Here is a 27,014-nt window from a genome sequence, read left to right on the forward strand (position 1 = left end):
TGGCAGATTCGAGGCCTGATTGGTTGGAACGCTGCTGAGGTGGAGGTGATGGGGGAAGGGTGGACGGTTCGAGGCCTCATTGGTGGAAGCCTGAGTGAGGTGGCAGTAGTTGGGGGAAGGGTAGCGCATTCGACGCCTGATTGGTGGGAGCCCAGCCGCGTCGCGGAATGTGGCGAGTCAAGACCCCATTGTGAAAGCCAGCAGGGGGCTCACCGGCTCGTGTTTCGCGCGTTCGGCGGTGCTGTCCGCGGCTCTCCGCGGCTCTCCGCGGCTGTTAAACCACAGCCGTGGGAGGGCAGCGGTGGAAGGGCGGGAGCTGGAGGAGGTTGGACTGAAGGGGTACTGGGAGGGCCGTGATGGTCTGTTTTGTAAAGACCGGGTTTGGGTCCTGAATAAGGAGAGGTTGGAGTGAGAAGGGGGGAGGAGTTGATGCCTGATACTAGGTGAAAAATGTCTTCGGGGAAGATCGGCTGGGGGTGTGGGGATTGGAATCCCTTTGGGATTGAGAGGACTGAATAGGGGTAAGGAAACGCTGAGGCCTTACCGGGAGGGAAATTTTTATCTAATTTGGGCTATGAATGTCTTTGCAGCCTCCCTAAGGGGTGGCATTTGAAATGACTTAATTTTAGGGGGGCCAGTTTGCTTTGGACTTCGCTGATTAATCGGCAAGGAAGCCTGGTGAAGCAGGTTGAGGGAGGTGAGAGGCTTCGTTCCTCTAGGGGTGCTTTGTGGGGCGGAGGGCTTATAGACTTACGGGCTTAATTCTCATGCCTCAGCCTCCCGAGTATTGCGACTGTAGGCAAGTGCCATTGCCAGGGCTCCTCTAGTTTTCTCATCCAGGGAAAGCCTGCAAAAACACAAATTTAAAATGCCTCTCATGCCTCCAGTGGTGGTGCACCCCAGTAATCCCAGTACACTGGAAGGCTGGAGAGGCTGAGGCAGAAGAATCGCAAATTCGAGTCCATCCTGGACAATTTAGCGATTTAACAAGACCCAGTCTCAAAATTAAGAAATAAGTGAGGCTGGGGATGTAGCTCAGTGTGAATACATTGGATCAACTGCCAGTTCTGGTGGGCAGGCCAAAAAAACCCCAAACAAACAAAAAAACCTTTCAAAGTAAGGCTTGAGCTTGAAATTAGGGTAAAGCGCTGGGTGTGGGGGAGCAGGCGTGTGTTCCCAGCACTTGGGAGGCTAAGGCAGGAGGAGCACTGTGAGCTTAAAGCCAGCCTCAGCTACAAAGTAGATTCAAGGCCATCCTGAACTGCATAGTGACACCCTGTCTCAGAAAGATACATGAGAGTGAAGCAACTGCCCACAGATAAATGCAGAATGTAGAAGTATCTCGTTGGTTCTAAGTTCTGATTTTTCGAAAGTATATCTTTGTCTTGACTACAGAAATGGACAAGCCCGAAGAAGAGCCTGGCCCATCTGACCGGTTACAGAGTCAGGATGACTGGTGAGAATTGAAAGTTCTATTTTCTTTTAGTTTATTTTTAAATTTTGTCTTAGTTTAGTCTTACTGTTTTGGTGAAACAGCTTTCTCAAAAAATATGTTTATTTCATTTAGAATCCACAGCGTATAAGTTGGCTAAATCTTAAAATGAGAATTGTAAAAAGGATCCGAGAAGCTGGAGTCCAGCCTCCTGTACAATGCACGAGTCTTCTGTATATTTCTGTTAGTGGCCTGGCAGTCACAACTCCGTGAAGCAATATACTGCATTAATGAATGTGTGTAATTTTTAGAACGTTATTTGTTCTGATGAAATTTAGACCTGCTGTTATCTAACTTCTATCCCATTGTTGATAGTGCTGCTCTCTTGAGAGACCTAGATGGAGTATTTTTTTCCCCCTGAGATTGCAGTAAGTTTTTTTTTTTTTTTTTTGGCACTTGGAATTGAACTCAGGACCTTGTGTTCGGCAGTCAGGCGCTGTGCCACTGTGCTATATCCCCAGCTGCAGTAAGTTTGTTTTTCTTCCCCTTTAGATACTGGGGGTTAAATCCAGAGGTGCTCTACCACTGAGTTATGCCCCTAGCACATCCCCCCTTTTTTCTTTGTGTTTTTGAGACAGGATCTCGCTATGCAGTTCAGGCTGGCCTTGAACTAACTTTGTAGCTCCTGGCTCGAATTGGCACATGCCCGGCACCTAGCTCTTTTTTACTTTTATTGTGAGAGTCTCACTAAATCACCCAGGCTGTACTTTTAATCTTCCTGCACCAGCCTCCTGGGTACTGGGATTACAGGTGTATACCACCGAGCCCTGCTACAGGAGTTGTGGTGTTTTTTTTTTTTTTTTTTTCTGGTACCAGGAATTGAACTCACAACCTTGTGCTTGCCAGGCAGGTGCTGTGCCACTGAGCTAAATCCCGAGCCCCCTACAGGAGTTATTTGAAAATAACTTTCTGTCTCTTCTAAGTGGTCTCTCTTCTAAGAGCAGCGCTGTTTTCATCTCTCACAGACAGGCATGGAAGTGTACCTTATGGAGGAAGGCACTAACCGTAGAACAGAAGTCTGCAAAGAACCTAATACATATGAAAATTTAGTTTATGATAAAAATGTTCTCAGATCAGTGGGGAAAAGATGGATTAATCAGTAGAAAATTTGAGGATAATTGGCCAACCACTTGGGAAAAATTGAGTTGACTTCTTAATGTATAACACATACCAAAATAAATTTCACATGGTCAAATATTTAAATATAAAAAAATGAAGCTACTAAAAATGTCACAAAAAACAAATTTTGTTTGCAATGATTTCAGGATGGGAAAATTTTCTGAGTTAAATGTCAAACAAAAGACAAAGATGGCAAATAAAAGAACTGGAAAAATACTTGCTTTATGTTTGATAAAGGGTGTTTTGCTTATAAAGAACTTTACAAATAAATAATTGTTTCAATCTGTTTTTATCTTAAAATTTTTTTATTAGTGCATATTTGCCGTACATAGTGCTTACATTTATCATAGGGAATTTGTACCTGTACATAACATATCTTGGTTCTTTTTCCCCCCATTCCCCTCCCCTCCTTTCAGTCCTTCCTCTCTCCGATTAGAGAAGCTTTGTTTCTATTTTTTTCTTCCATTCTTTGTTTTTTTTTTATCTCTTTCCCTCCCTCTGCCTTTCCCTTGTCCCCCTTCCCACTGAACTTGTTCTTCATACTTCTCCATTGTGCTCCTCGTTTTCCTGTAGAGTTCTCATACAAGAGAAACAATGTGATATTTAAACTTGTGTGTCTTATTTATTGAATCTTGACTTTTTGGTTTGTTCTTCTTTTGAGACAGAGTCTCACTGTGTAATTGAGGCTGTCCTGGAACTCACTGTGCAGTCCAGGCTGGCCTTCAACTTGACCCTCCTGCCTGAGCCTCCCAAGTGCTGGGACTGTAGACTTGTGCTGCCATGCCTGGCCGTGAATCCTGACTCTTCATTGAACAATGTGCATAACAATAATAAATAATTCCAAGTCTTTACATAGTTTACCTAACCAGGGGTGGGAGAAGAAACACATAAGCTAGCAATTTTGGCTATGGTAAATGTTGTGATGGACAAAAGGGATGATCCCATAGACATACAGAGGAGGGCAGATATTATCGTACTTACTTTTCACCATAGCCCTAGGAAAAAACTGTTTCTTTTACAATTGAGGCCCAAGAACTTGATATTGTAGAAGTCTAGGTGAGAAATAATGGTAGACTGGTGGGTTGTTAATAGTGGGGAGACTTAGATAAACACACAATATATTATAGTTTATCAGTTGTTCTTTTTGTATTTATTTAGGTGCTGGGAATTGAACCCAGGGCCTTTGCACTGCTCTACATCCCCCCCACCCCTTTTTGAGATAGGGTCTTTTTAAGTCACTAAATTGCCCAAGCTGGGCTAAAACTTGAGATCCTCCTGCCTCAAGTTCCAAGAGTGCTAGGACTGTAGGTGTGCTTTTATTCTGTTATTTTTGCAGTGCTGGGGACCCAGTCTAGAGCCTTGGACACACTAGCAAATGCTCTCCCACAGAGTTACATCCCCAGCTCAGTAGTTCCTCATTTCTGGAACATCATTTTGCATTGCTGAAATTGGCATGCAGTGTACATTTGATGGCATATCTTAGTTTGGTAGTTTTTTTTTCTAAGAGGTACATAAATGTCTTAGGTGAAATATAGAGGTGGGGCCAACAGGTTTGCTTATAGATGGGATGTGGGAGCTAAGGAAAAGACATAAAGGATAGCTCCCAAGTTTTTGGTTTACTTTAACTGCATGAATCATGGTGCCATTGACTGAGATGGGTAAGACTGGAATAGGCACATAGTTGAGGGAGGAAATCTAGAATTCTGTGTTGGCTGTGTTATATTTTAAATGCTTCATAAATAAAGACCCAGGATGTCAAGACAGCTGGAGTTCAGTGGAGAGCTCAAGGCTATTAATAAAAAATTGAGGGGCATGGGGTTTAGCGATAGAATGAATGTCCAGGAAAGAAGAAAGCAATAACCCAGCACAGAGTGCTAGAAGTGCAGCAATAATAGCCTTAAAGCCAGGTGTGGTGGTGCAGGTCTAATCGCAATACTCAGGAGGCTGAGGCTGAGGCAGGAGGATCACTGAGAGTTCATAGCCAGCCTGAACTATATAGCGAGACCTTGTCTCAGAAAACAAAACAAAACAAACAAAACAAACAAAAACCAGCCTTGAGAATGCTATAAGGGAAGTGATGCAAAGTACAAAGAAAATGGTATAGTGGCCTTTGACAGTGTCAGGGACACTGTGTTTGTTCCCTGTTAATAACAGAGAATGCAGAGCCCCGTATGGTTGCAGATAGGTTGGTAGAGCGTCTGTCTGTCTTCTCCCAGTACCCTATGAGGTACCAGTATCTGCCTGTCAGCAGAGTGAAGGGTGAGGGGCATGGGACAGTCTGAAAGCAGAAGCCAGTATAAGGCAGGAGATGGAGGACCAGTCAGAGCCTAACAAGTATTCTTTGATATCCACCTGGCTTTTCTAGCCTAAGAATTTTGGTTTGTTAGTGCTGTAACAATATGACCTTGAGGAAACCAGTGCAGTGGAGCTAACCTATAATTCCAGCTACCCAGGAGGTGGAGGCTGGAGGATTGCTTAGCCAAGAAGTTCGAGACCAGGCTAAGCAAAAAAGCGAGACGCCCAGCTCACAAAAGAGATAAGCAGAAAGATAGCCTTGATGATATGTGGAAATACTGGTGGTAGGGTTGGGAGTTTTTTGTTGTTTGGATTTTTTTTTTTGGTACTAGGAATCGAACTTGGGACCTTGGTGCTTCCTAAGCAAGGCCATATCCCTGGCCCTGTTTTTTGTTGTTGTTTTTTTTTTTTCTATTTCAAAGAGCTTATTGAATGTCATTCCTGCATCACATTTAGCGAAGAAGAGTAATTTTTCCCTGATGGCATACTTTCATTTAATATTACATATATTGTTAATGTTTTTTGTAGTAAAAATACAGTTAAATATATATATATATATATATTTTTGGTACTGGGAATTGAACTTGTGACCTTGCACTTACTAGTCAAGCACTTAAGCAGCTGAGCTATATCCGCAGCCAATTAAATATGAAATTAGTAAAATGTAGCATATAAAACTTCATGCTGAACAAAAATAAGTCCAAAAAGTTAATCGTATACCCATAGAATAGCTCTTGTCGTATACGTTTCTTATGTAAATCATGTTTAAATACAATTTTAAAACCACGTTTAAATATTTTATAATTTGTTAACTGCAGGCATCCATAGTTTTCTTCTATTATTTAATCTGCTCCTTTGATTAAATTGGTAACATTTATTAGGATCCACAGAATGCATTAAAAAAATAGCAATTATTTCTCAAGGTTTGAGAAATCTGGTCCACCTTTAGCGTAGTTTCCTGAGATTTCTGCTCCGCTGAAGTCAAAACCAGGATTTTCTTTCTGGAACCTTTCCAAGGAAAATGCAATTTTCTTTCTGCATTTGGTGTTGCACCCAAGGGTCAGCAGCATATTCAGATTCTAGAAGAGAAGTCCAGCAGTTTGCTGCATCTCACTTTGTCTTAGTGAGAACAATGCAGACCATTTTTCTGTCCTCCAAAGTCCATGTTCCTTCATCAGCTATTGAATCAAAGAGTTTGCCCTTTAGGATCTCTTGGCCACCCACAGCCAGCGCCACATGCTGGCTCTGCAAGCCACACTGGATGTCCTGCGCACGAGTGCCCGGTGGCACCTGAACTTCAGTGAATACCTCCTCCAAGGTCTGGTACCACTGGCCCCGCAGCCTCCCACACGGAACCACCCCACTACGCTCCTCAAATGGGGCCGACATACTTCCTGTTGTTTTTTTGAGACAGGGTCTTGTTGTGTATTTCAGGCTGGCCTTGAATTCACTTTGTAGCCCAGGCTGGTCTTGAACTCACAGCGATCCTCCTGCCTCAGCCTCCTGAGTGCTGGGATTACAGGCTTGCGCCACCACACCTGGCCAGAAGCAATAATTTTGTACTACTTCTTCTAGATCTTTCTCTGTAATCATGTGAAAGCATATATAGTCTGTATAGTTCATTGCCCCCCTTCCCTGTAGTTTAGCCTGGCCTTGAACTTTCTATTTGGTCCAGTCTGGCCTGAAACTGGTGATCTTCCTGCCTCAATTTTCTGATGGGGATTATGGGTATGTGCCACCATGGCTGGCTATTGCGCCCCATTTTGGGCCTGTCTCTGTTGCCCCCTTTTTATTTTTTATTTTTTGTTACCCTCATTTTATTTTTTTTATTTTTTTATTTTTTATTTTTTGGTACCAGGAATTGAACCCACAGCCTCATGCTTGCAAGGCAGGCGCTGTGCCACTGAGCTATATACCTGGCCCTGTTATCCCCATTTTAAAGAGAAGATTTGTTTTGGATCCTTCATAAGATTTTTGAGCTGGGTGTGGTGGCACATGCGTGTAATCACAGCACTCAGGAGGATGAGGCAGGACGATTGCCATAAGTTCGAGGCCAGCCCAGAGTACAAGCAAGACCCTGTCTCAAAAAAACCAAAAACCAAAACAAAACAAATCAAAACAAAATAAAAAAGATTTTGGGGGGATTTTTTTAATGTATCTTCTTTTTTTTTTTTTTTTTTTTTTGAGGTACTGGATATTGAACCCAGGGCCTTATACTGAGCTACATCTCCGGCCTCTTTTGAAACAGGGCTTTTCTAAATTGATAAGTTGCCCAGGCTAGGCTCAAACTTGCTATCCTCCTGTCTCAGCCTGTCAGGGTTAGAATCACAGGTGTGTGCTTCCACACCTGGTTTTTTATGTATTTTCAAAGCTTCCTAATATATTTTCTTAGTCTGCTCATAGTAGAGTTCTGGTTAAACCAACTCTTCCTGCAGTGAATATATTTTCTAGTAACAATAACGTGAGCCTCCTGTTCATTATTGTCTAGCCCAGAATTTGATATTTTGCCTTTAGGGATTAGGGTGGGCTCTCTGTCATGTAACTTTTTTGGTCATATTTCTAATTACTTGTTCCTTCTGCCTATGCTCTCAAAAAATGTGTATGTGTGTAAGAAATAGATGAGGTAAGAATCACTTTTTAGTTTGTATATAGTGCTACATTCTGATAACAAAGGGTTTTTTTTTTTTTTTTTTCCTGATAACCAAGGTTATATTGACCCATAGTTGAAAAACCAGTAAGAGTTTGTATCCCTGATGAAAAAAACTTGAATAATAAAAGTGTACAGTGATTGAAAAATAGGAAATTTAGTCAAGGAGATGAGCCAGCTTGTACGTTTCTTTGTTGTTATTGTTTTGAGACAGGGTCTCAGTATGTAGTTCAGGCAAGCTTTGAGCTCACTGTGTAGCCCAGGCTGGCCTCAAACCCACAGTGATCCTCCTGCCTCAGCCTCCTGAATGCTGGAATTACAGGCATGTGCCTGGCTGCCAACTTCTATCTTGAAAGGCTGAAGTATATAGTTAGTTCATTATTGATCTCTAGGTCAAACTAAATATCCTAAAGTGCTTGTGTCTCTTTATCTATAAAATCTAAACTTCCTTGTAGCTATTATGTCTACTTCCTTTAGTATTTTCATCTCCTCTGTGATAACTAATGATAAGATCACCTGTGAGGTAGCCAGCCTTCACCAGTAAGGCTGTTATTGCAGCATGAGTCCTCTGAGCTGAATTTTGGATGTGTGAAATGAGGAGCTGATAACGGTGTATTTCATACGCTGCTGTGTGGTGAGCTGAACGGGCCTGAGCAGGAATTTGCTTTGGCTTCACTTCAGGCAGTATTGCATAGTTATCTGGTAAGTTGTAGCAACAGACGGAGTGGCCCGCCACAGGGCAGTGGAAATGAGTGCCGTGGCTGCTGGGCAAACGTGAGGCAGACAAGCAGGAGATGCCGACATTGTGGGTTCACCGCAGGCAGCAGCCGTGGCTGCATTCTTTTTATTTCATTTTTTGCAGTTCTTGGCATGGAACCCAGGGCCTCACACATGCTAGGCAAGTACTCCACCACTGTGCTACATCCCCAGCCCTGAAGCCACTCTTTTTAGTATTTATTTATTTTTAATTGATAGTAATATGTAGACTGTATGTGATATGATATTATCCTTTGTAGAAAGATTCAGGTGAGTGAACGTATCTCACCTTTATGGGCTCCTTATGAAACAGACTCAAGTACCTGTCCATTTACCTAGCTGGCAATCCTAATAAGTAGGCCCTCTCAAAGCAGTGATACCCAAAGAGGACCTCTGAGCCCTTTTGCCCTTTGGGGTTTACCTAGTCTCTTCATTCTCAAGCCCTTTCCCTGTACCCCTGCCCCTCACTGGGATGTGAACCTGGGGCCTAATGCATCCTAGGCAAGCTCTCTGTCACTGAGCTTCATCCCAGCGCACTGTGGCCCCTTTCTCAGGATTCAGGATTTTTTTTTTTACGTCTTTAAGTAGAAATAAATCCCTGGCAGAAAACAGCCTTTTCCCTGGTAGCTGATGCTCCGCTGATACTCTTCCTTTAGCTTTCATTCAGCAGTAAAGGGAAGAGCAGCTTGTTACCTATAATTTTTTTCACCTCCTCTGTTGTGATCTTAATTTCATAAAGGCTTAAAGCCCTTCCAACCTTATACATTTCAGAAACTCTGATTGTTTATTCTCTTCATGTACTTGAAATTTTTGATGTTTGGTCGCTTATGATGTTGATGGCCCACTTTTAAAAATCATCTTTGGTTTTTTTTTTTTTCATGGTTAGAAATTCTATTTTATTTGTTCCCTTTGCCTCTATTAAAATCATCTTTGTTATCTTTGCAGTTACATTGTTAGTGAGCCCTCAAGCGAGAGTGGAAAATCCGAATCCAGTAAGTAGAGCCTACTCTGAGCAGTAAGGTACAAGTTGAAGTATCTTTGTACAGATGACTGAAACATTTGGTATTTTTTTTTTTGTACTGGGATTCAAACTCAGGGCCTTGTGCTTGCCAGGCAGGCATTTGTGCTGCTGATATATCCCTGGCCCCATTTGGGATGTTTGACATAAGCGGGTCCTAGGATTGTTTCTTTTAAGACTCTTGAGTTGGTCAAATGAAGTTTATTTCCCTCCTGTCTGGAGCAGAGGAAATTCTCTTTGCTTCTTTTCCTGTTTTGCAGGGGAGGTGTTTTTTGTTTTAGGTTTTTTTCTTTCTTGGTGTGTGTGTGCTAGGGCTGGAACCCAAGGGCTTATGTATGTAGGCACACGCTCTGCCAGCGAGCCACACCCCCAGCCCTAGGTAGATGTAAATTTTACCAGCTATGATTTATGGACTTTGGCTTTGAGAAGTTAAAGACATGGGCAACCAGATTTTATCATGTTTCACATGCTTCCTAATACTCTTCTCCTTTTCTCTGATTTAGCTGTGGTCAGAAAGGGAGTAAAGAAAAGAGAGATGAGGTAAGTAGAACTACTGAAACTTGACTTTTTTCTTTCTACTTTTAAAATTTTTATTAGCACATGTTTGCAGTACATGCAGTTTATAATCATCCTGGGGAGTAGGTATATGTGCATACCACAGCTTGTTTCTTTATTTTAATCTCCTTTCCCCTTTCTTTAATTCCCCTATCCTGATTTTTTTTTTTTTTTTTTGTCTGTTTGAGGCAGAGTCTCGCTGTGCAGTTCAGGCTGGCCTTGAGCTCACTTTGTAACCCAGGCTGGTCTCAAACTTGCAACGATCCTCCTGCCTCAGCCTCCTGAGTGCTGGGATTGCAGGCGTGCACCACTACACCTGGCTCCCTATCCTGATTTTCATTCTTGGGTTTATTAATTTTAGCTCATGTTATGGCATATAATATTTACATTGATTGAGGTTATCAGGTTCCTGTACATGACATAACTTTATTCTACTTATCTCCCCTCCCCCTCTTCCTCACCCCTTAACCTTGTTCCCTTGGACCACTTCCCTATTGCAGGAGATCCATCCCCTTGTCCCTTTCTATCCATCCTTTATCATTCTCCTTATACTTTAAGAGATACCATGCAATATTTAAGTTTGTGTGTCTGGTTTATTTTACTGAACATTATATTTTCTAGCTGTGTCCATTTTCCTGCTGATGTCTCAAATTAGTCCTTCTTTAGAGCCAAGTAGTATTCCATTATATATAGTTACCATATTTTCTTCATCCAATCATCTGTTGATGGCTATACAGGCTGCTTCCAGGATTTAGCTATTATAAATTGGGCTACTATAAACATTGGTATGCATGTATCACTGTAGTATGTTGTCTTAAGCTCTTCAGGGAAGATACCTAGTAGGATGATAGCTAGGTCATATGGAATTTCTAAGTTCAGTTCTTTGAGAAAGCCCCATACTGATTTCTATAATGGTTGTACTAGTTTATGTTCCCACCAACAATGAAGGGGGATTCCTTTTTCACCACAGCCATGGTGGTATTTGTTACTTGATTTCCTCTTCTTCTTCCTCCTCCTCCTCCTCCTCTTCTTCTTTTTTTTTTTTTAGAGACAGGGTCTTGCTGTGTATTTCAGGCTGGCCTTCAACTCACTTTGTGGCCCAGGTTGGCCTTGAACTCGCAGCAATCCTCCTGCCTCAGCCTTCCAAGTGCTGAGGCTACACCCAGAAGGCCGCTCTGGAAGCAGTATCCTGTGTTTTCCTTGCAGACTTCAACTGTCACTGATTCTCTCAGTCCCAGTGTGGTTCTCCACGAAGGAAAAGATTTAGTTTCATTCTGTCACCCAGATGGTGGCTGGCCAGCTGCTCTCAGCTACAGTTTGCAGAGGGTCCCCTCACTTCTCTGCAGTGTGTTCTATTTCTTCTATATCTGTTAGTCCTTTTTTCTCTTTTCTCAGTTCCCTCCTGGCTCCTTGATACCTTATCACTTTGATTCCTCCCAGTGCTGCCATTTTCTAGACTCTAGACCCTGTCCTAGAGAAGCTGAGTTTTTCGTACTCGCTACTCTGCCATTTTTCCTCCTTGCCCCACTTGACCTTTTTTAAAGGAGAAAACTTTGATGTTCTGGGTAAGAAGATTTAAGAGTAAATATCACATTCACTCTGTGATCACTGTCGTACTTACCAGTATCATAATATTTATTTATTTATTTATTTATTTTGGTACTGGGAACAGAACTCAGGACCTTGCGCTTGCCAGGCAGGCGCTGTGCCACTGAGCTGTAAGCCCGGCCAATAATGGTTGACTTTACAACCAGATTCAAAATATTAGATTTCTTATTCCTGGCCCATTACCTCTGGTCAGTTTCTTCCTTAAAATGTTTCTATGACTTGCCTTAGCTTCCAATCTCCACTAGTCAAAAGAGTGGATCCCTCACCCTGGTTTTTCTTTCTTCTGATCCACCTTGCACAGCATTTCCAGAAGAACCTCCTGAGGCATTGCTTTGATATCGATGCCTAATTCAAATAGCTTATCATATAAAAGTCAAGCTGCGTAACTCACTATTTATAGCTCTCTGTGATTTAGCCTAACTTAGCTTCCAACCTATCTACCCTCAATCCTATGGTCAGCCCTCCGCTCTGGCCAGAGTGAGATGAAGGGTCATTGTGTAGGTATCAGTGATAGGAAGTGCTGGAAAAATTACTGGAATAAATCCAAAGCATGTGTCACTTTACTATGGTTTTCACATTAACTCCTTGGAATAGCGAGGGAATGTGAACTGGGAATTTCCTCCTCTTTCCCCATTAAGCCAAATAGTGCTGTTAGGTAAAAAAGTTTTTTTTTTCTGGCTACCTCTCATTGTCTCTGTTGAAAGTTTTGTTAGGCTTTGTTTGTTTTTGGTGCTGATGATTGAACCCAGGGCCTCACCCCCAACCCAAGTTAATAAGAGGCTGAGTTCATTTCTTGTGCATATATGGTGCTGTGGATCATATCCAGGGCCTCTTTCATATTGAGTACTTTTTCTACCACTAAATTGCACCCGTAACCTCTACTTTTTTTTAAGTGTATGTGCTGCCAAAGTGAGCACATAACCTGTTTTTGCAACATGTAAGTAACTAGTGTCACACCTGACATGAGTATGTGGAAAGTCATTTAAAGTCATCAGTTGAAGTCAGCTTGAATTCTAAAACCAAATAAGGCAATATATAGAACCATTAATTGGAAATTATCAAGTTTTATTAATTACACATTTTTAGTAAAGTTTATTGAAATACGATTTTTTACACTGGAAAGTTCACCCTTCTTCAGGTGCATACTTTGATGACTTGAACAAAAAGTATTTCCATAACTGTTATTTGCATCTTAAATGGTCTACCATGGGTCCTAAGAAATATTTTGGTTTATAATATTGTTCATAATAAAGTCTTCGATAATAACGATGTACCTGACTTTTTTGTTGTTGTTGGTCTTCTTGAGACAGGGTCTCACTGTGTAGTTCAGACTGGCCTTGAACTCACTTTGTAGCCTAGGCTGGTCTCCCACTCATGTTGATCCTCCTGCCTCAGCCTCCCAAGTGTTGGGATTACAGGTGTGCACCACCACGCCCGGCTGTACCTGATTTTTAAATAGAAAAATTAAGTTTATTCCACCTGCTGCCAGGTAGACATTAAACCAACATTTAAAGAAAATCCATGTTATGGGGCCCACCAGGAGTGCCCACAGGTCTTGGTACAGTTCCAGGTGGCTTCTATATAGAGGAGACTATAGGAAGAATAGATCTGGGGAGGAAAATGATGAGTTCATTTTTGGACATGTTGACATTCAGGGGCCTGTAGGCAGGTGTTAATGGCTTGTGTCTAGATGTGCCCCCCAAGCCTCATGTGGTCATAGGTGGGGCTTTTTCAGAGGTGGCTGGATCTAGGGTGTGTGATTGACTCATGGTACAATGCTAGGATTAAGGGTACTAGAATTAAGCGTGGGTGATTACTAAATCAGTCCACTGATTGGTGTGGCACCATCCTAATCCTGGGAGCCTGGATACAATTTAAGGGATGTGCCACCCTGCCTTGGAGCCAGCTGATTATAGACTGAAGCCTCTAGAAACTGTAAACTAAGTAAACTTTTCCTCCTTTAACGTGTGGATGTTGGGTATTTTGTCTCAGGAACAAGAAAAGTAACTAAGACAGCAGGGCTGATGTTCAAAACATCTAACAGTCAATAGAGCACAGGGAGGGATTAGTGAGGATGAATAATTGACAAACCAGAACCAACATCATCAAACCTGTGCATACTAAGTACCACCCCAACCCACAGAATCTCCAGGTAGGAAGCTGGATTAGGGCTATTAGAAGCAGAAGAGAAATTGGGCTGAATGGCACAGTTGCAGTGACTGTCCCATTAAGTCCAATAAGAACTCTATATTTTTTTCTAATATGTCCCATTTTTCCACAGTTAAAACATTTTATAGTACCCCCTTTTGCCTTAGCAAAATTAGCTATAACCTGAACCATCATAGTTGTCTTATATGATTCAGTTCCAATATCCTGACAAGCTCGAACATGTTGTCAAATCATTGGTTCATTTTACAGGATTTAAAGCTTGTTTTCAGTCTCGATTAGCATTTGCCTATGCCAGTTGTAGAATTAAAATGTCTGCAGCTTGTGTGTTTGAAAGCTGTCTGTGAACGGTTTCTTGTAGTCTAGCCACAAATTGAGTAAAGCGTTCTTTAGGGCCTTAAAGGATATGTGAGGACTGCATGGGAGTCCCACCCTCTGGAGTAGTTGTCCATGCCCTTTTTAGTAAATTTGCCAATTGTGAATATAGTTCGTCAGGACCTTGGGGCTGATCTCCGGAAGGCATCTCCTCATTTATTTCTGGATGTGGATTAGGACCCGTTCTGTTTATATGAACCTGCTCTGAAATAAGGTGGTTTTTTTTTTTTTTTTTTTTTTTGAGACATGGTCTCGCTGTGCAATTCAGGCTGGCCTTGTGCTCACTTTGTAGCCCAGGCTGGCCTTGAACTCAGAATGATCCTCCTGCCTTAGCCTCCCAGGTGCTAGGTTTACAGGCGTGCGCCACCATGCCTGGCCGAAATAAGATTTTTTAATTGTACATCAAAATGAAGAAATTGCGCAGGAGACAGGCATGTTTGTGCTAGATACCTGATATCATGTGGTGTCAATTGATATGTATCCAAAACATTCTGTAAAACTCTTACAGTAAATGGTCCCCATTATTAACAACACTTTAAGATTTTTTAGCATCTGAATTTCAAAAGGTAAATGAGAAACAGTCTTCTCATTGAGATCATTTTGCTGAGTTCCAGCTGGGAAGCAAGCAGGGGTGCCAGTGATTTCCCCTTTTGTGGCTGCTTTTCCCCTTAAAATCTGTAAGTTTCAGGATAGAGCCATATGGGATGTTCTTTTTAAAGGCTCCTGCTCCTGCTTCTGTTCCTGCTCCTGTCAAGATGGTGCCTTTGAAAACTGCTTTGGCAGCAGATGTCTCTGCTGGGAGCTGTTTTGTATCCTGTGTCCAAATCAGAGACTATTGACTGTGAGCCCTGCAACAGACTTAAATATTGGGTTAATAATCCTTAGTTATTGCAGGCTGATCAGGCCTGCAGTCTCCCAAATGAGTGGACAGCGAGGGCTTAAATAAAATGAGACAATTGAAATGATTATAGGGCTCTAGGAAGGTCTAACTCTCTTACAGACTTTGAGATTCTCTGGGTTAAGACAAAGACTTCTCTGGGCAGCCTATATTTATTTGGTTTACAAAGGAGTGAGATACTCAAGAAAACGAGGTAATCTGAGCAGGACCTTTGGAGAATTTTCCCACGTAGTAAATTATGTCAGTCAGGAGAACTACCTTATCTTTAGGTTGGTATTTATTGTAGGAGTGTGGAGCCTGCAGCTGCAGTCTCCTTTAAGTTAATTGGGGTTGAAGCCAGACTTCCTCAGCTGTGACCTTATCTTGTCCTTTAAGGTGTCACAGCTACACAGGCCAATACATGCCTCAGTGGTGACTAGTGACTCATACAGGTTCATTTACTATGAGTCCACTGCCCATCTTCAGACAAAGTGCCTAAGCTTCGGACAGCTTACAAGTAAACATGGAAAGCCAACTGGTTAATATTAAATCCTGCTCAGAGCCTCTTTGTAGTGGTCTGCAACATTTAAAACTGAATGAACTAGGTTCTATATGATCCAGTGACCCCCTGCTAGGTATCTTCCCCAAAGAGCATAAGACATCATACCACAGCAATACATGCATACCAATGTCTATAGCAGCACAGTTCATAATAGCTAAATCCTAGAAGCAGTCTGTATATCCATCAACAGACAGTTAGATAAAGAAAATGTGGTAACTACATAATGGAATATTACTAGGCTATAAAGAAGGATAAATTTGAGACATTTGTAAGAAAATGAATGCACCTAGAAAAGACAATGTTGAGTGAAATAAACCAGTCACACAACCTTGAATATCATGTGGTATGTCTCATTTGAGTGAGGCAAAGTACAACCAAAGAGAATGATAAAGGATGGGTAGAAGGGGGCAAGGGGATGGCTTTTTTGCGATAGGAAAGTGGTCCAGGGGAACAAGGGTAAGAGGGGTGAGGAGGGGAAGGGGAAATGAGTAGAATAAAGATATGCCATGTACAGGAACCTGATAACCTCAATGACTGCAAACATTATAAGACATAAACAAGAGCTAAGATTAATATCGACAAGAACGAAAACGGGGATAAGGGAATTAGAGGAGGAGGGCGGGGGAGGGAAGAGGAAGGGGACTGAAAAAGCAAGCTGTGGTATGCACATGTACGCATGCCCCAAGATGACTGTAACCAGCATGAACTGCAAACATGTACTAAAAAAAGCAAAGAAAGATGGAAAAGCAGGAATAATGGAAAGATTGAGTAGTTCAATTAAGGGAACAGGGCCGGGGATATAGCTCAGTGGCACAAGCACCTGCTTGCCAAGCGCAAGGTCCTGAGTTTGATCCCTGGTACCAAAAAAAAAGATAATAAAAATTAAAAAAAAAACAATTAAGGGAACAGAGTAATACTGTGGGGAAAAAACCAAAAGTTGACAAATGATCGTGTTCATTGTAAAAAAGGTAGAAAGTGCCATGAAGGGAATGTTGCATTCATATTTGTCACTTTTTTCCTATTTTATCACTCAGCCCTGTGATACTCAGCACTTCTGAGTCTGATGATGAATATGATTATGAAGAAAAGAGAATGAAGATGTACGAAATAAATAGTGAAGGCAAGTATACTGCTCCCTAGAAAAGTAGCTAAGCTCTGAAGCCTCGTCATGCATAGCGGTTTCAGGATCAGAGTACTCACACTCTGCAATCAGAAGCACTTCGCTCACAAGGGCCACCATTTCAGCCCTCGTGTGTGCTGACTGTGGATGTGGCTGGGTTAGTTTCCCACTGCCTTAGATCTCAGGCGTCCCTCCTGGTAGAGCCGTTACCTATCTAGAACTGCACAAAAGCATCAGAGGGGAGAGTCAAGAGCTGAGACTCAGAAGTATGCAGCCCACTTCCTCTCTTTCTCTCCCTCTCTACGTATGGGAATAAAGAGGAAAGGAGTCGGAAATGTGGGCTCTGCCTTTTTTCCAGTTTGATGGAGATTTGAGAGATGATGGTTTAAAACATGCTAGTTAGCTGGATATGATGGCACACGCCTGTAATCCCAGCACTCAGGAGGCTGAGGCAGGAGGATCACAGCAAGTTTGAGGCCAGCCTGGGCTACATAACGAGACCCTGCCTCCAAAAAACCCCAAAAACCCAAAGAACAAAAAACAGCCAATCAATCAATAAATGCATGCATGCATACATTCATACATACATGCTAGTTCCCATTTCCTGTCTCCATAGTTGCATAAAGAGGATTGAAAGTTTAGCCAGGACATAGTAACAGACTAAAGGGCAGCCTTTGAATTACAGAAATTTAACTTGATGGAAATATCACATTTTTATTCTAGTTTTTTTTACTTTTGCTGTGGGTACAAGTCTTTAGGCCTGTTTGGGAACCACCATGCAACATCATGCTACTTAGAGAATATGATTTGAAAACTACCACTATCCATTGATTGCTGTTTTATCTTTCTTTTTTCAATTTTTATTTTTTATTAGTACATGTTTACTATACATACTTATATTCCTTGTGGGGGAGTTGGTATGTATATATAACACATCTTAATTTTTTTTTTCATCTCTTTCCCCTCCCTCTCCCTTCCATCTCTTGGTCCCTTTCCCTTTTTTTTTTTTTTTTGGGATAGAGTCTTGCTATGTAGCCCAGGCTGGCCTCAAACTCATGGCAATCCTCCTGCCTCAGCCTCCTGAATGCTGGGATTACAAGCATGTACCACCATGCCAAGCAGTCCCTTTGCTTTTTGCAAAGATCTCTTTCCCTGTTTCTTTTTACCTATCTTTTATTTTGCACTTTATTTGTATTTTAGGTATCTCATATAAGAGAGACCATGATATATTTAAGTTTGTGTGTCTGAATTATTTCTCTTAACATTATGGTCTCAAAGTGCATCCATTTTCCTACAGATGACTCAAGTTTATCCTTTATGGCAGAATAGTACTCCATTGTGCATAAATAACACACTTTCTTTATCCATTCTTCTGTTCATGGACATACAGGCTGCTTCCAAGATTTAGCTATTGTGAATTGTGCTGCTATATACATGCGTATACTTGCTGGTGGGGTTTTTTGTTGTTGTTGCTGTTCTTGACACAGGGTCTTGCTGTGTAGTTTAGGCTGGCCTTGAATTCACTCTGTAACCCTGGCTGACCTTATACTCACAGTAGTCCTTTTGCCTCAACCTCCCGAGAGCTGGGACTACAGGCGTGTGCCAGTATACCTGGCCTGGTTGCTGTTTTATCTGTCACTACTTTTAGTAAAATAAAAAAGAAGTAGAGTGAAAATAATCTAAAATAACTGTGATTCTTAACTATGACTTACAGTCACAGTTTCTAGCTTGTTTAACTATGCTCAATAATCTGCTGGTGTTCAGTGTATAAGGAGTATATTTGTAAGTGCTGTGTCCCTTGAATTTCAGATGAGATTTTGGAAGTGATTTCTGACAGTGATGATGATGAGCAGCAGCAGCCCACCACCTCCACCATGGACACATGTCCGGTGGTAATTAGCGATGATGAGGACGACAATGGTGGCAATGATAACAAGATGGAAATTCCTGAGCTAAAAGAAGGGGATTCTCAAGACCCCGGCCAAATTTGTTCAGATAAAGGAGAAGTGGATCAGGGTGCTGCCTCCCAGCAGAGTTCACCTGGCAATATTCTACCTGCTGGTCTTACATGTGAGCAGAGTTCACCTGGTGATATTCTGCCTGCTGGTGTTACATGTGCTAGTGTTCAGCCTGATAATGTGCCATCTGATAATGTGCATGAGAAGCCAGATCTTGGTGAAAATCTTGATCAGCCACCAAATGATCCTGAGGGTAGCCCACAAACTACAGATGAAAAGTTGCCAGCTACTGAAGAGCTCCCATCTGTGGCAAAGAAAACAAGGAAAAGGAAACGTAAAGCCAGGAGAACACGTATGGCATCTGGTAAGCCAGTCATACCATGTGTGTCTATCCCAGCAAATGTGCCCAGCCTACGAGTGTGCCCACCACACCTTTTCTGCTCAATATGCTTGGCTTTTCATGCCTGCCCATCCTGTTTGCCAGTCCTCAGCCATTATAGCAACTTTCTAGTTGCGAAGGGAAGCAGCCGACCCAGTGAAAAGGTTTTTTCCCGGAATAGGAAACACCCATGTCTGACTTTCTAATGTTCTCATATCTTAGTATTCACTGTTCTCTGTGTCCCCTCCCCCCACTTTCTCCCTGCACCTTTTGTCCTGAGGATACACTGATACCTTGGTTCATGAACTTAATTCTTTCCGTGATTTCTGGTCATAAACCAAATTGGAGAAGAACCGAATCAAATTCAGTGGTTAGGTACAGTGTTGGCCTTATGGAGAAGTTTGATTCAGTTCTTTGCAACCAGAATCATGGAAAGAATTAAGTTCATGAATTGAGGTACCACTGTATCTGTTTTTCTTAAAACCTGGTCCAATCGTTAGGTCCTGTGTGTAATCATGAGATATTAGAATGACTCTGCCCTCCTGGAATCCCAAAGTTCTCGAGCTTAAAGCGCTAGTCTGAAGCAGTAATCATGCTGTGTTGTAGCATGTTACTAAATCTGTCCCCCACTAGTAGCCTCTTCATGGGAGGACTTTTAGTCATTTAGTCTCCCAGCGTCTAGCTTTGTGATTGGCATGTAACAAATGGTTAAGAAATTTTTGGTCTTTTTTTCCTTTTTTGGTATTGAGAGTCGAACACAGGGCATCACACTTGCTAAGTAGGTGTTGCACCCCTGAACTACCTCCCCAGTCCTAAATTTTTAAATAAATGAATGAGTGACGCTAACTGTCGGTTCCTAAGTCTCTGGCTAGAGAGACGGGCAGTATGGGTCCTAGATGAAGGTAAAAAACTGGCTTGCATGTTAGGTGAGGTTGCAGCCAAGGCTGTCAGCTGCTCCCTGCAGCATGTGTAAGCCGTGCTATACCATTCCTTAGACTGCATGTGGTATAGTTGTGCATGCAGCCTGGCCTCTAAAACGTGTTCATGGACCCTTAAGACAGTGCTTGGTACCTATGACAAAATCCTACCCAGGGCCGGGGATATAGCTCAGTGGCACAAACGCCTGCCTGGCAAGCGCAAGGTCCTGAGTTCGATTCCTGGTACCAAAAAAAAAAAAAAAAAAAAAAAAAGCAAAATCCTACCCAGGTCACACTGTCAGAGGCTCTGCGATTCCCATAGATAAAGGCACTTTGAAAGCAGTAGTGTGCAGTCTTTGCAGTTTGACTGGAAGGTGTTGCTCTGTGCTTGGCTATGGGGGCTCCTCCAGGTTTATCGTCTTGTCAGTTGGGTGATGGTATAAATTTTCAGGGTACAAATTAACTGTTATTCTCTCAGCTACTGGTGGACGAAAAAAAGACACACCTGCAGAGAACAAACCCAGAGGTGAAAATGCTGAAAAGTGCGAGACTGGGTATGTACTGCTTGTGGCCAGCTGAACAGGAATTGATCGCACATTTGTCCTGTTCAGCAGCCTACTGGGCACTCGGGGGTTGTGGTGAGTGGGATAAAGGCGTCTGGTGGGGTGGGGGGGACAGGGTTTCTGTCCCTGAGCAGAGAGCGGGCCGAGGAAGCCACTGGCCAGCACCCCTGTCCCTGGTGGCTGGGCCTGAGCACCTGCCAGGGCCGCTGCACTTGCATGGGCAGAGTGGGGCCCTTCGTTCCCATAGCAGCTCTGGCCTCTGAAGTATCCTTTGTCTTTAAACTCAGGTCAAATAGTGATGTGTAGCCAAGTAAGACACGTCTCTTTCAGGCTAGATGCAGCCTTGTGGCACCAGGTTACTCTAAACAAAGTAAACATAGTGGAGATGGTGAGAAGGCAGAACTGACCCATTGTTCTGATTTGTCAGAATTGGAGTGAGGACAGTTGAGAGTGTTTCCCAGGCTTTTTAGAGCTTTGGATGAACCCAGCTATATGTTTACTACTATGTATATCCTGGAGTTTTTGCTTTGCAGTCTTGGGGACCGAACCTAGGTCTTCCCTGCGCTCTATCCCTGAGCTATACTCCCCAGCCTTCTTGAGAATTTTCAAAGGTTAAATGTTAGGATGAAACAGATTGCATGTACTTCCCTTATTTTTATTAAGCTGTATGTAGTTGATACTGAAAACAACTGATCATTAAAGGCATGTTAATACTTAAAGCAAAAAATCAACACATATTCTCATTTAAATTCCAGGAAGTTCCTTCATTTTCCATTAGAAATACGGTATGGTGACCAGGCATGGTGGTACATGCCTGTAATCCCAGTACGTGGGAGACTGAGGCAGGAGGATCACTGCAAGTTCGAGGCCAGCCTGGGCTACATAGTGAGTTTCAGACCAGCCTGAACTGCACAGTGAGAACCTGTCTCAAAAAAACCACCCCCCAACAAAAAAGATATGGTAGGCATAATTTTCTTGGTTTTTATTTGTATTCAGGAGTAATACATACTTACATCTGAATTGTCTTACAAGATAAGGAAGGGATTTAAAGAATTACGTTATTTTTTGCAAGCACCCTTTTTTTGTTTTTTTTTTTGTTTTTTGTTTTTTTTGGTTTTTCTCCGGTACCGGGAACCGAACTCATGACCTTGCACTTGCCAGGCAGGCGCTTTGCCACTGAGCTAAATCCCCAGCCCCGCAAGCATCCCCTTTTCCATGTGGGCTAGAACGTAGGGCCTTATACATGGTAACCAACTACTTTACCATGGAGCTTTATCCCACAGTCTGTGTAATTTTTCAGCTTGTATTTTGGGAGAAAAATACATATCTTACAGAAGGAAAATATGACATCCCAGGAATAGGGCAGCAGAGAAACTTAGACCTGAAGGAAAGGCTTTCTGTATCCAAGAAAGCTGGCAGCAGCTGGACCCCTTTCATTGAAATCATCTCTAGATGTCTTTTTTTTTTCTTTCATCTTTAATTTCTAGATTGTATTTAAGCTGATTTGCTTATAGGGATGGGTGGCTTGGGTAGCTCCCAGGTTACTTTGCTAGAGACTGACAAAAGTGGGGAGAAGCTGCTGCTTGGCGTGTGTGTTAGTGTTAGTGAGCCTCATCCAAAGGAGTCCAGGCTGTTTGGACTCTTAACTGTTGCATTGGTGCTTCCTGTGTCAGTCTGGGGGCTTCCTGTTGTGCTCGGCGTTGTTCCTGTGTAGGTTGCTTGTTGGTCGTGGTGTGTGATGCACCCAGTTTGGGGTCTTGTTGGTTCCTCTGATGTGGAGCATGCTTGGCCTGCAGTGCAGTGGCGCAGGGCTTGAGGTGAAGTTCGCTAAATAACAAGGCCAGCTTGGCTCAGATTTTCATCTGCCACCTCTTCTGTTCTGTTCTGTTCTGTTTTCTGTTCTTTTCGAGTAGGAAGAATTTATTGAGAGAGAGAAAGCTTCTATCTAAGGAGGCAAATCTGATGCAGATTTGTTCTCAAAACTAAGTAATTGGAGGCAGAAGTGTTAGAGTCATCCATGGGCAGCTCTGGGGGAAAAGACACTTGCATTATCTTCCCTTGCCTTGACTGGTACTTTCTTCCCCTCCACTTCAACCTCCTCACATAGAGTTTATTTTGCAGTTGAATCCTGTATAAGTATCCTGGCAAAATCTCAGGAGTCCTGTGTAGTCAGAAGCTCTCTGCATTGACTTCTTCATCTGTCTGGACTTGTGAATTGTTCTAGCCAAGATAAAAATGCTTCAGTTTAAATAAGTAGTTACTACATGCATGAGTCCCTTACGTGCTCAGCACTATTTCTTGTGCCACTTGAACTAAGCATGGAAGGATGGCAGCAGTTGTGAAGTAATGGAAAGATCCTGAGATTGAATCAGAAGATTCATTGTCTCTGTGGCCTTTGGGCAAATTACCCCTGAGCCCGGTTTCCTCCTCTGCAAGGTAGAGATGATAAAAACAGTAGTGGCTTCTTTGAAGGATGATTGTGAGGATTAAATATGGTAATGTAAAAAGAAGGTTTTTTTTCTTTCATCTTTTTGAAATAAGGTTTCACTACGCATTTCAGGCTAGCCTTGAACTCATTTTGTAGCCCAGGCTGGCCTCAAACTTGCAGCCATCCTCCTGCCTCAGCCTCCTCTGGGATTACAGGTGTACACCATCATACCTGGCTAAAAGAAAGTTCCTTACAAGTGGTAACACACAAATGGTGGTTCTCTGGAGAGGTGGAGATGGGACTCACCATGGAAAGAAGTTGGGCTGAGGCGTGAGTGTGGGAAATCACAATTCATGTCCAAGGAATGTTTGAGTTGCCTGCTGAGTCCAGAGTAGAAAAGGTACCCAGAAATAGAGGCTGGGGCCACATTGACCCAGACCTTCAATGCCAGGCCAAGTAGTCATTGAAAAGCAGAGGGGAATGTTAACTGGAATATAGCCTAGGACAGGGATGGCGAACCTTTTCAAGCTGTCAGTGACATAAACAGTCTGCTGCAGTATGTGTGCCATAGGTTCACCACCACTGGTGTAGGGAAACAAATCTGGAAGAGTGTGTGTAATTGGATTAGAAGAGGTGACTGGGGTTGGGAAGGAGGGCTGATTGGAAGAGCCATTGGGACGAAGATCTCTATCCCCAGTTCTACATGGAACGAGGGAGAATATGAGTTAAAAATTCCTCAGGTCTTCAGCCAGTTACAATAGAAGTCAGGCAGTTGCATATGTTGTACTCTTGTTAGTTGGAAATTTGCTTTGGGCAATTGTAAATTCAGAACTAGATGTCAGGAGAGAGCTAGAGACTGCAGCTAGGTGTGGGAATCAGTTCCCTTGGGGTGGAAACCAACCCTCACACCTCCGAGAATGTGCTGAGGTTGAAGAGAAAAGGCTATGAGTGGAAGCTTGGGAAGTGCCCTTATCTAAGGAAGGAAGGAAGTAGGTGTCACAAGTTTGCAGTCGCTCTTGGCCTGATCTTTAATGCATGCATTTCGTCTATCTGTTTCTTCAGTTGTATCTGTTTCTTCCGCTGCTTCAGTTGAATTTATCTTTGCAGGAGAGCTATGTGCCAAATACCCGGCTGCTTTTTGCTTGGTATTGAAAAAACAAAAGAGTATTCTGGAAAGAAGTTCAAGAAAAATAAGGATGAGCTGATTCAGAAAATCTACACACTGCTTAACGACACCGTCTTTGATCAAAAGGTAGAATGGATGCGTTAGAATTTATTGAGCACCTGCTGTCTGATGGCAGTCTTATAGGGCAGGTGGTATGCTAACTGTGTAGACTTCCTGCCCTTGAGAAATGTCAGTTTAGGTGGGGAGGTAAGAGACTACACAGAGGGCATATGTGAAGGAAATAATGTTTATGGGTTCTAATACATGGAACAGACGGTTATTACCATAGGAGATCAGCAGAGGGAGAAATGACTGAGAGACTGAGTGGTGAGGAAGTAGGGTTGCTTGGAGGAAGTGAAGCTCCTTTTGGTAAGTCACAAGGACAGCACTGACAAGGGAGAGGGGACTATGTTGAAGGCTCAACTACTTGCAATGAGAAGAGCAGTGTGAGCTTGGGAAAGTTGTGTAACCTCAGTATGCCTGTTTCTACATCTATAAAATGGGGACAATAACAGTACAGTTGTTCCTCTGTGTCCATGGAGGACTGGTTCCAAGATTCCCCAGTAAACACCAAAATCTGTAGATACTCATGTGTAGTATTTGCATATGATCTAGTCACATCTTCTCTTTTTTATTTTTATTTTTTGGGTTTTTTCTTTTTGATTTTTTTTTTTTGGAGACGGGGTCTCACTATGCAGTTCAGGTTGGCCTTGAACTCTCTGTGTAGTCTAAGCTGGCCTCGAACTCAGTGATTCTCCTGCCTCAGCCTCCCGTGTGCTGGAATTACAGGCGTGTGCCACCACACCCAACTCTCCTATTTACTTTTAATCATCTCTATATTACTTATATAATACTTAATATAACATACGTACCATGTAAATGGTTGTTACACTGTGTTGTTTAGGGAATGAGGAGAAGGGGGAAATCAGTACATGTTCAGCACCACTGCAATTGTTAAAAAGTATTTTTGATTTGTGGTTGGCTGACGCTGTGGATGTGTGGAACTCACAGATGCAGAGGGCCAGTTGTGCTTACTACTAGGAACTATTGTTGGGCCTACTAAAGTTAATATACAGAAAGTGCCCGGAACAGGGCCTGCACTACTGTAGCTCTTCTTACCATTTTTCAGCAGGGTAGGGGCAGGTCATAGATGGGCATCAGGTTGTGGGAGGTGAGATTGAAATTGGTAGGCACTGCTGCACAGGGATGTGATGTGACCTGGAGTGGCTGCTGAAGGAAAATCTGACAGTAGCCTAGAGGTGTGGATTGGACTGGGGAGAATTTGGAGGCAGAGACCTTTTGGTCATTCCTCATTCCGTTGTTTTGTTTTTGTGGGGCTGGGGATCAAAGGCAGGCCTCTCTCGTTTGAAGCCAGCACTCCACCAGGGAGTGCCATCTTTAGCGCTAGCACATTGGGTTTTTCAGATGTTACTACCTCTGGTACCAAGACTTTCCAGAGGGAAGGTCTCTTGTCCTAAAGGCTCCCTGGCCCTTGGTGTCTTTCCTGAGGACAGTGGTGTTAAATCCGATGAACAGAACCTGAAGTGTTCTGAGGTGCATGTTCACTTCTTCCTCAGGACACTGCGCACAGGTTTCTAGCTGACCCGCTGAGGCGGGCCTGCGCTTCTGCCCGCCTGTCTCCGTGCGAGAGAGCACAAGCCCTAATTCACGTTGTCTCAACAGTGTCCCTTGTGTCCTAACTGCCTATTAGTTTTCTTTATCCGGACTTGCAGTTGGTTTTTATTCTCCCCCAGAATGCTTAGATTTGTGTGCCCTTTGAGTAGATTTACCCCCAACTTGCTGTGAGCCAAGAACCCGGGGAAGGAAGGTTCTCTTTTTATTACAGGGAACAAACCCTTGAGTTAGTACTTTCTGGACTGCTTCGAACTGCTGTCTGATTCCTCCTGTTTGCTTTTCATTCTTAGCTGCCGGAGAAAATAGACATTGCGTGGAATAAGAAGATGCTGAGAACTGCTGGCTTATGTACCACTACCGAGAAACAGCACCCAAAGAGGGAACGCTATGCTAAGATTGAGATTTCTCTGAAAGTCTGTGACTCTGCAGGTGATGGCAGGCATGAGGCAGTGGTATCTCCACACTCTTTCCCTCTGACAGCACAGCCTGTTCAGTGACTCTTAGCTGGAAGCCTGTGTCACTGTTTGAACTGGCCTCCCCAGGTGGACAGGCCTACTGTGTTTAGTTTAGAGAAAACTACATTGGGATGTCCACCATTTGTGGGAATCCTACTCATCCGTCTCTACCAGGTCTGCCTTTCTGTCTGCGTTTTCCCCTTGCAAGAAGCAGCACTCCATTCTCTCACTAGCTGAGGTTCAAGGTCCGCTATACCTATTCAGTCACCAAATCTCCCTTCACAATGACTTGCCTGTCATTCTTCCTCCGTCTTTGCTTTTGCCCAGGTATGGGCGCTCAGCCCTTTACTTCTCTGGGCTGCACTGAGGGTTCTGTGCACCCCTGCATTGCTTTCCTGGGGCTTTTTGGTGCCTGGGGCCTGGCTTTCTAGGCCAGTGTAATCAGCCCCCACTTCAGTTGGCTGCCCTTGTCTCTCACTACTCCATGTTAGCTCACGTCCAATTAGGCCTCTTCACACTGGTCTTCACATTGTACCACATGCTTCCCTGGCCTCAACCTTTGCTCCCATTTTTCACCTGCCTCACAATGGCCTTTTGAATTACACAAATCCAGTCAGTTGTGAAGGGCCCAGCTCAGATCCTCATCTCACCACGGTGCTTCTCCTGACCAAATCCCACAGCCGTAGCGATTGCCCTCCCACCCATCCTTATCCACTCCTAGAGGGCAGAAACCAAGTCTTGTCCAGGTAGATTTCTTTCTTTCTTTTTTTTTTTTTTTTTTTTTGGTACCGGGAATCGAACTCAGGACCTTGTGCTTGCCAGACAGGTGCTTGTGCTGCTGATAATGTCCCTGGCCCCAGGTAGATTTGTAGCAGTGTCCCATAAAGAGATGAACGTGTTGGAGGGGTTCTGAAAAGACCTGCT

General features: G+C 43.1%; 1 protein-coding gene and 1 pseudogene across 1 annotated transcript in view; one reads left to right on the forward strand and one right to left on the reverse strand.

Moving 5' to 3' along the window:
- The window catches only part of Acrc (acidic repeat containing), a 34,324-nt gene that overhangs the window by 5,165 nt on the left and 2,145 nt on the right, over positions 1–27,014 (forward strand). Inside the window, exons 4-12 of the mRNA XM_005401708.1 lie at positions 7–325; positions 1,396–1,456; positions 9,255–9,301; positions 9,831–9,867; positions 16,505–16,590; positions 18,400–18,912; positions 20,323–20,398; positions 23,943–24,087; positions 25,926–26,064. Coding sequence (XP_005401765.1) covers positions 7–325; positions 1,396–1,456; positions 9,255–9,301; positions 9,831–9,867; positions 16,505–16,590; positions 18,400–18,912; positions 20,323–20,398; positions 23,943–24,087; positions 25,926–26,064 — 1,423 coding nt within the window. The remainder of the gene's footprint in view (positions 1–6; positions 326–1,395; positions 1,457–9,254; positions 9,302–9,830; positions 9,868–16,504; positions 16,591–18,399; positions 18,913–20,322; positions 20,399–23,942; positions 24,088–25,925; positions 26,065–27,014) is intronic.
- Positions 5,810–6,295, reverse strand: LOC102010691 (annotated as a pseudogene).

Source organism: Chinchilla lanigera, unplaced genomic scaffold (genome assembly GCF_000276665.1).
Source record: "Chinchilla lanigera isolate Chin_1 unplaced genomic scaffold, ChiLan1.0 scaffold00074, whole genome shotgun sequence".
NCBI lineage: Eukaryota > Metazoa > Chordata > Mammalia > Rodentia > Chinchillidae > Chinchilla > Chinchilla lanigera.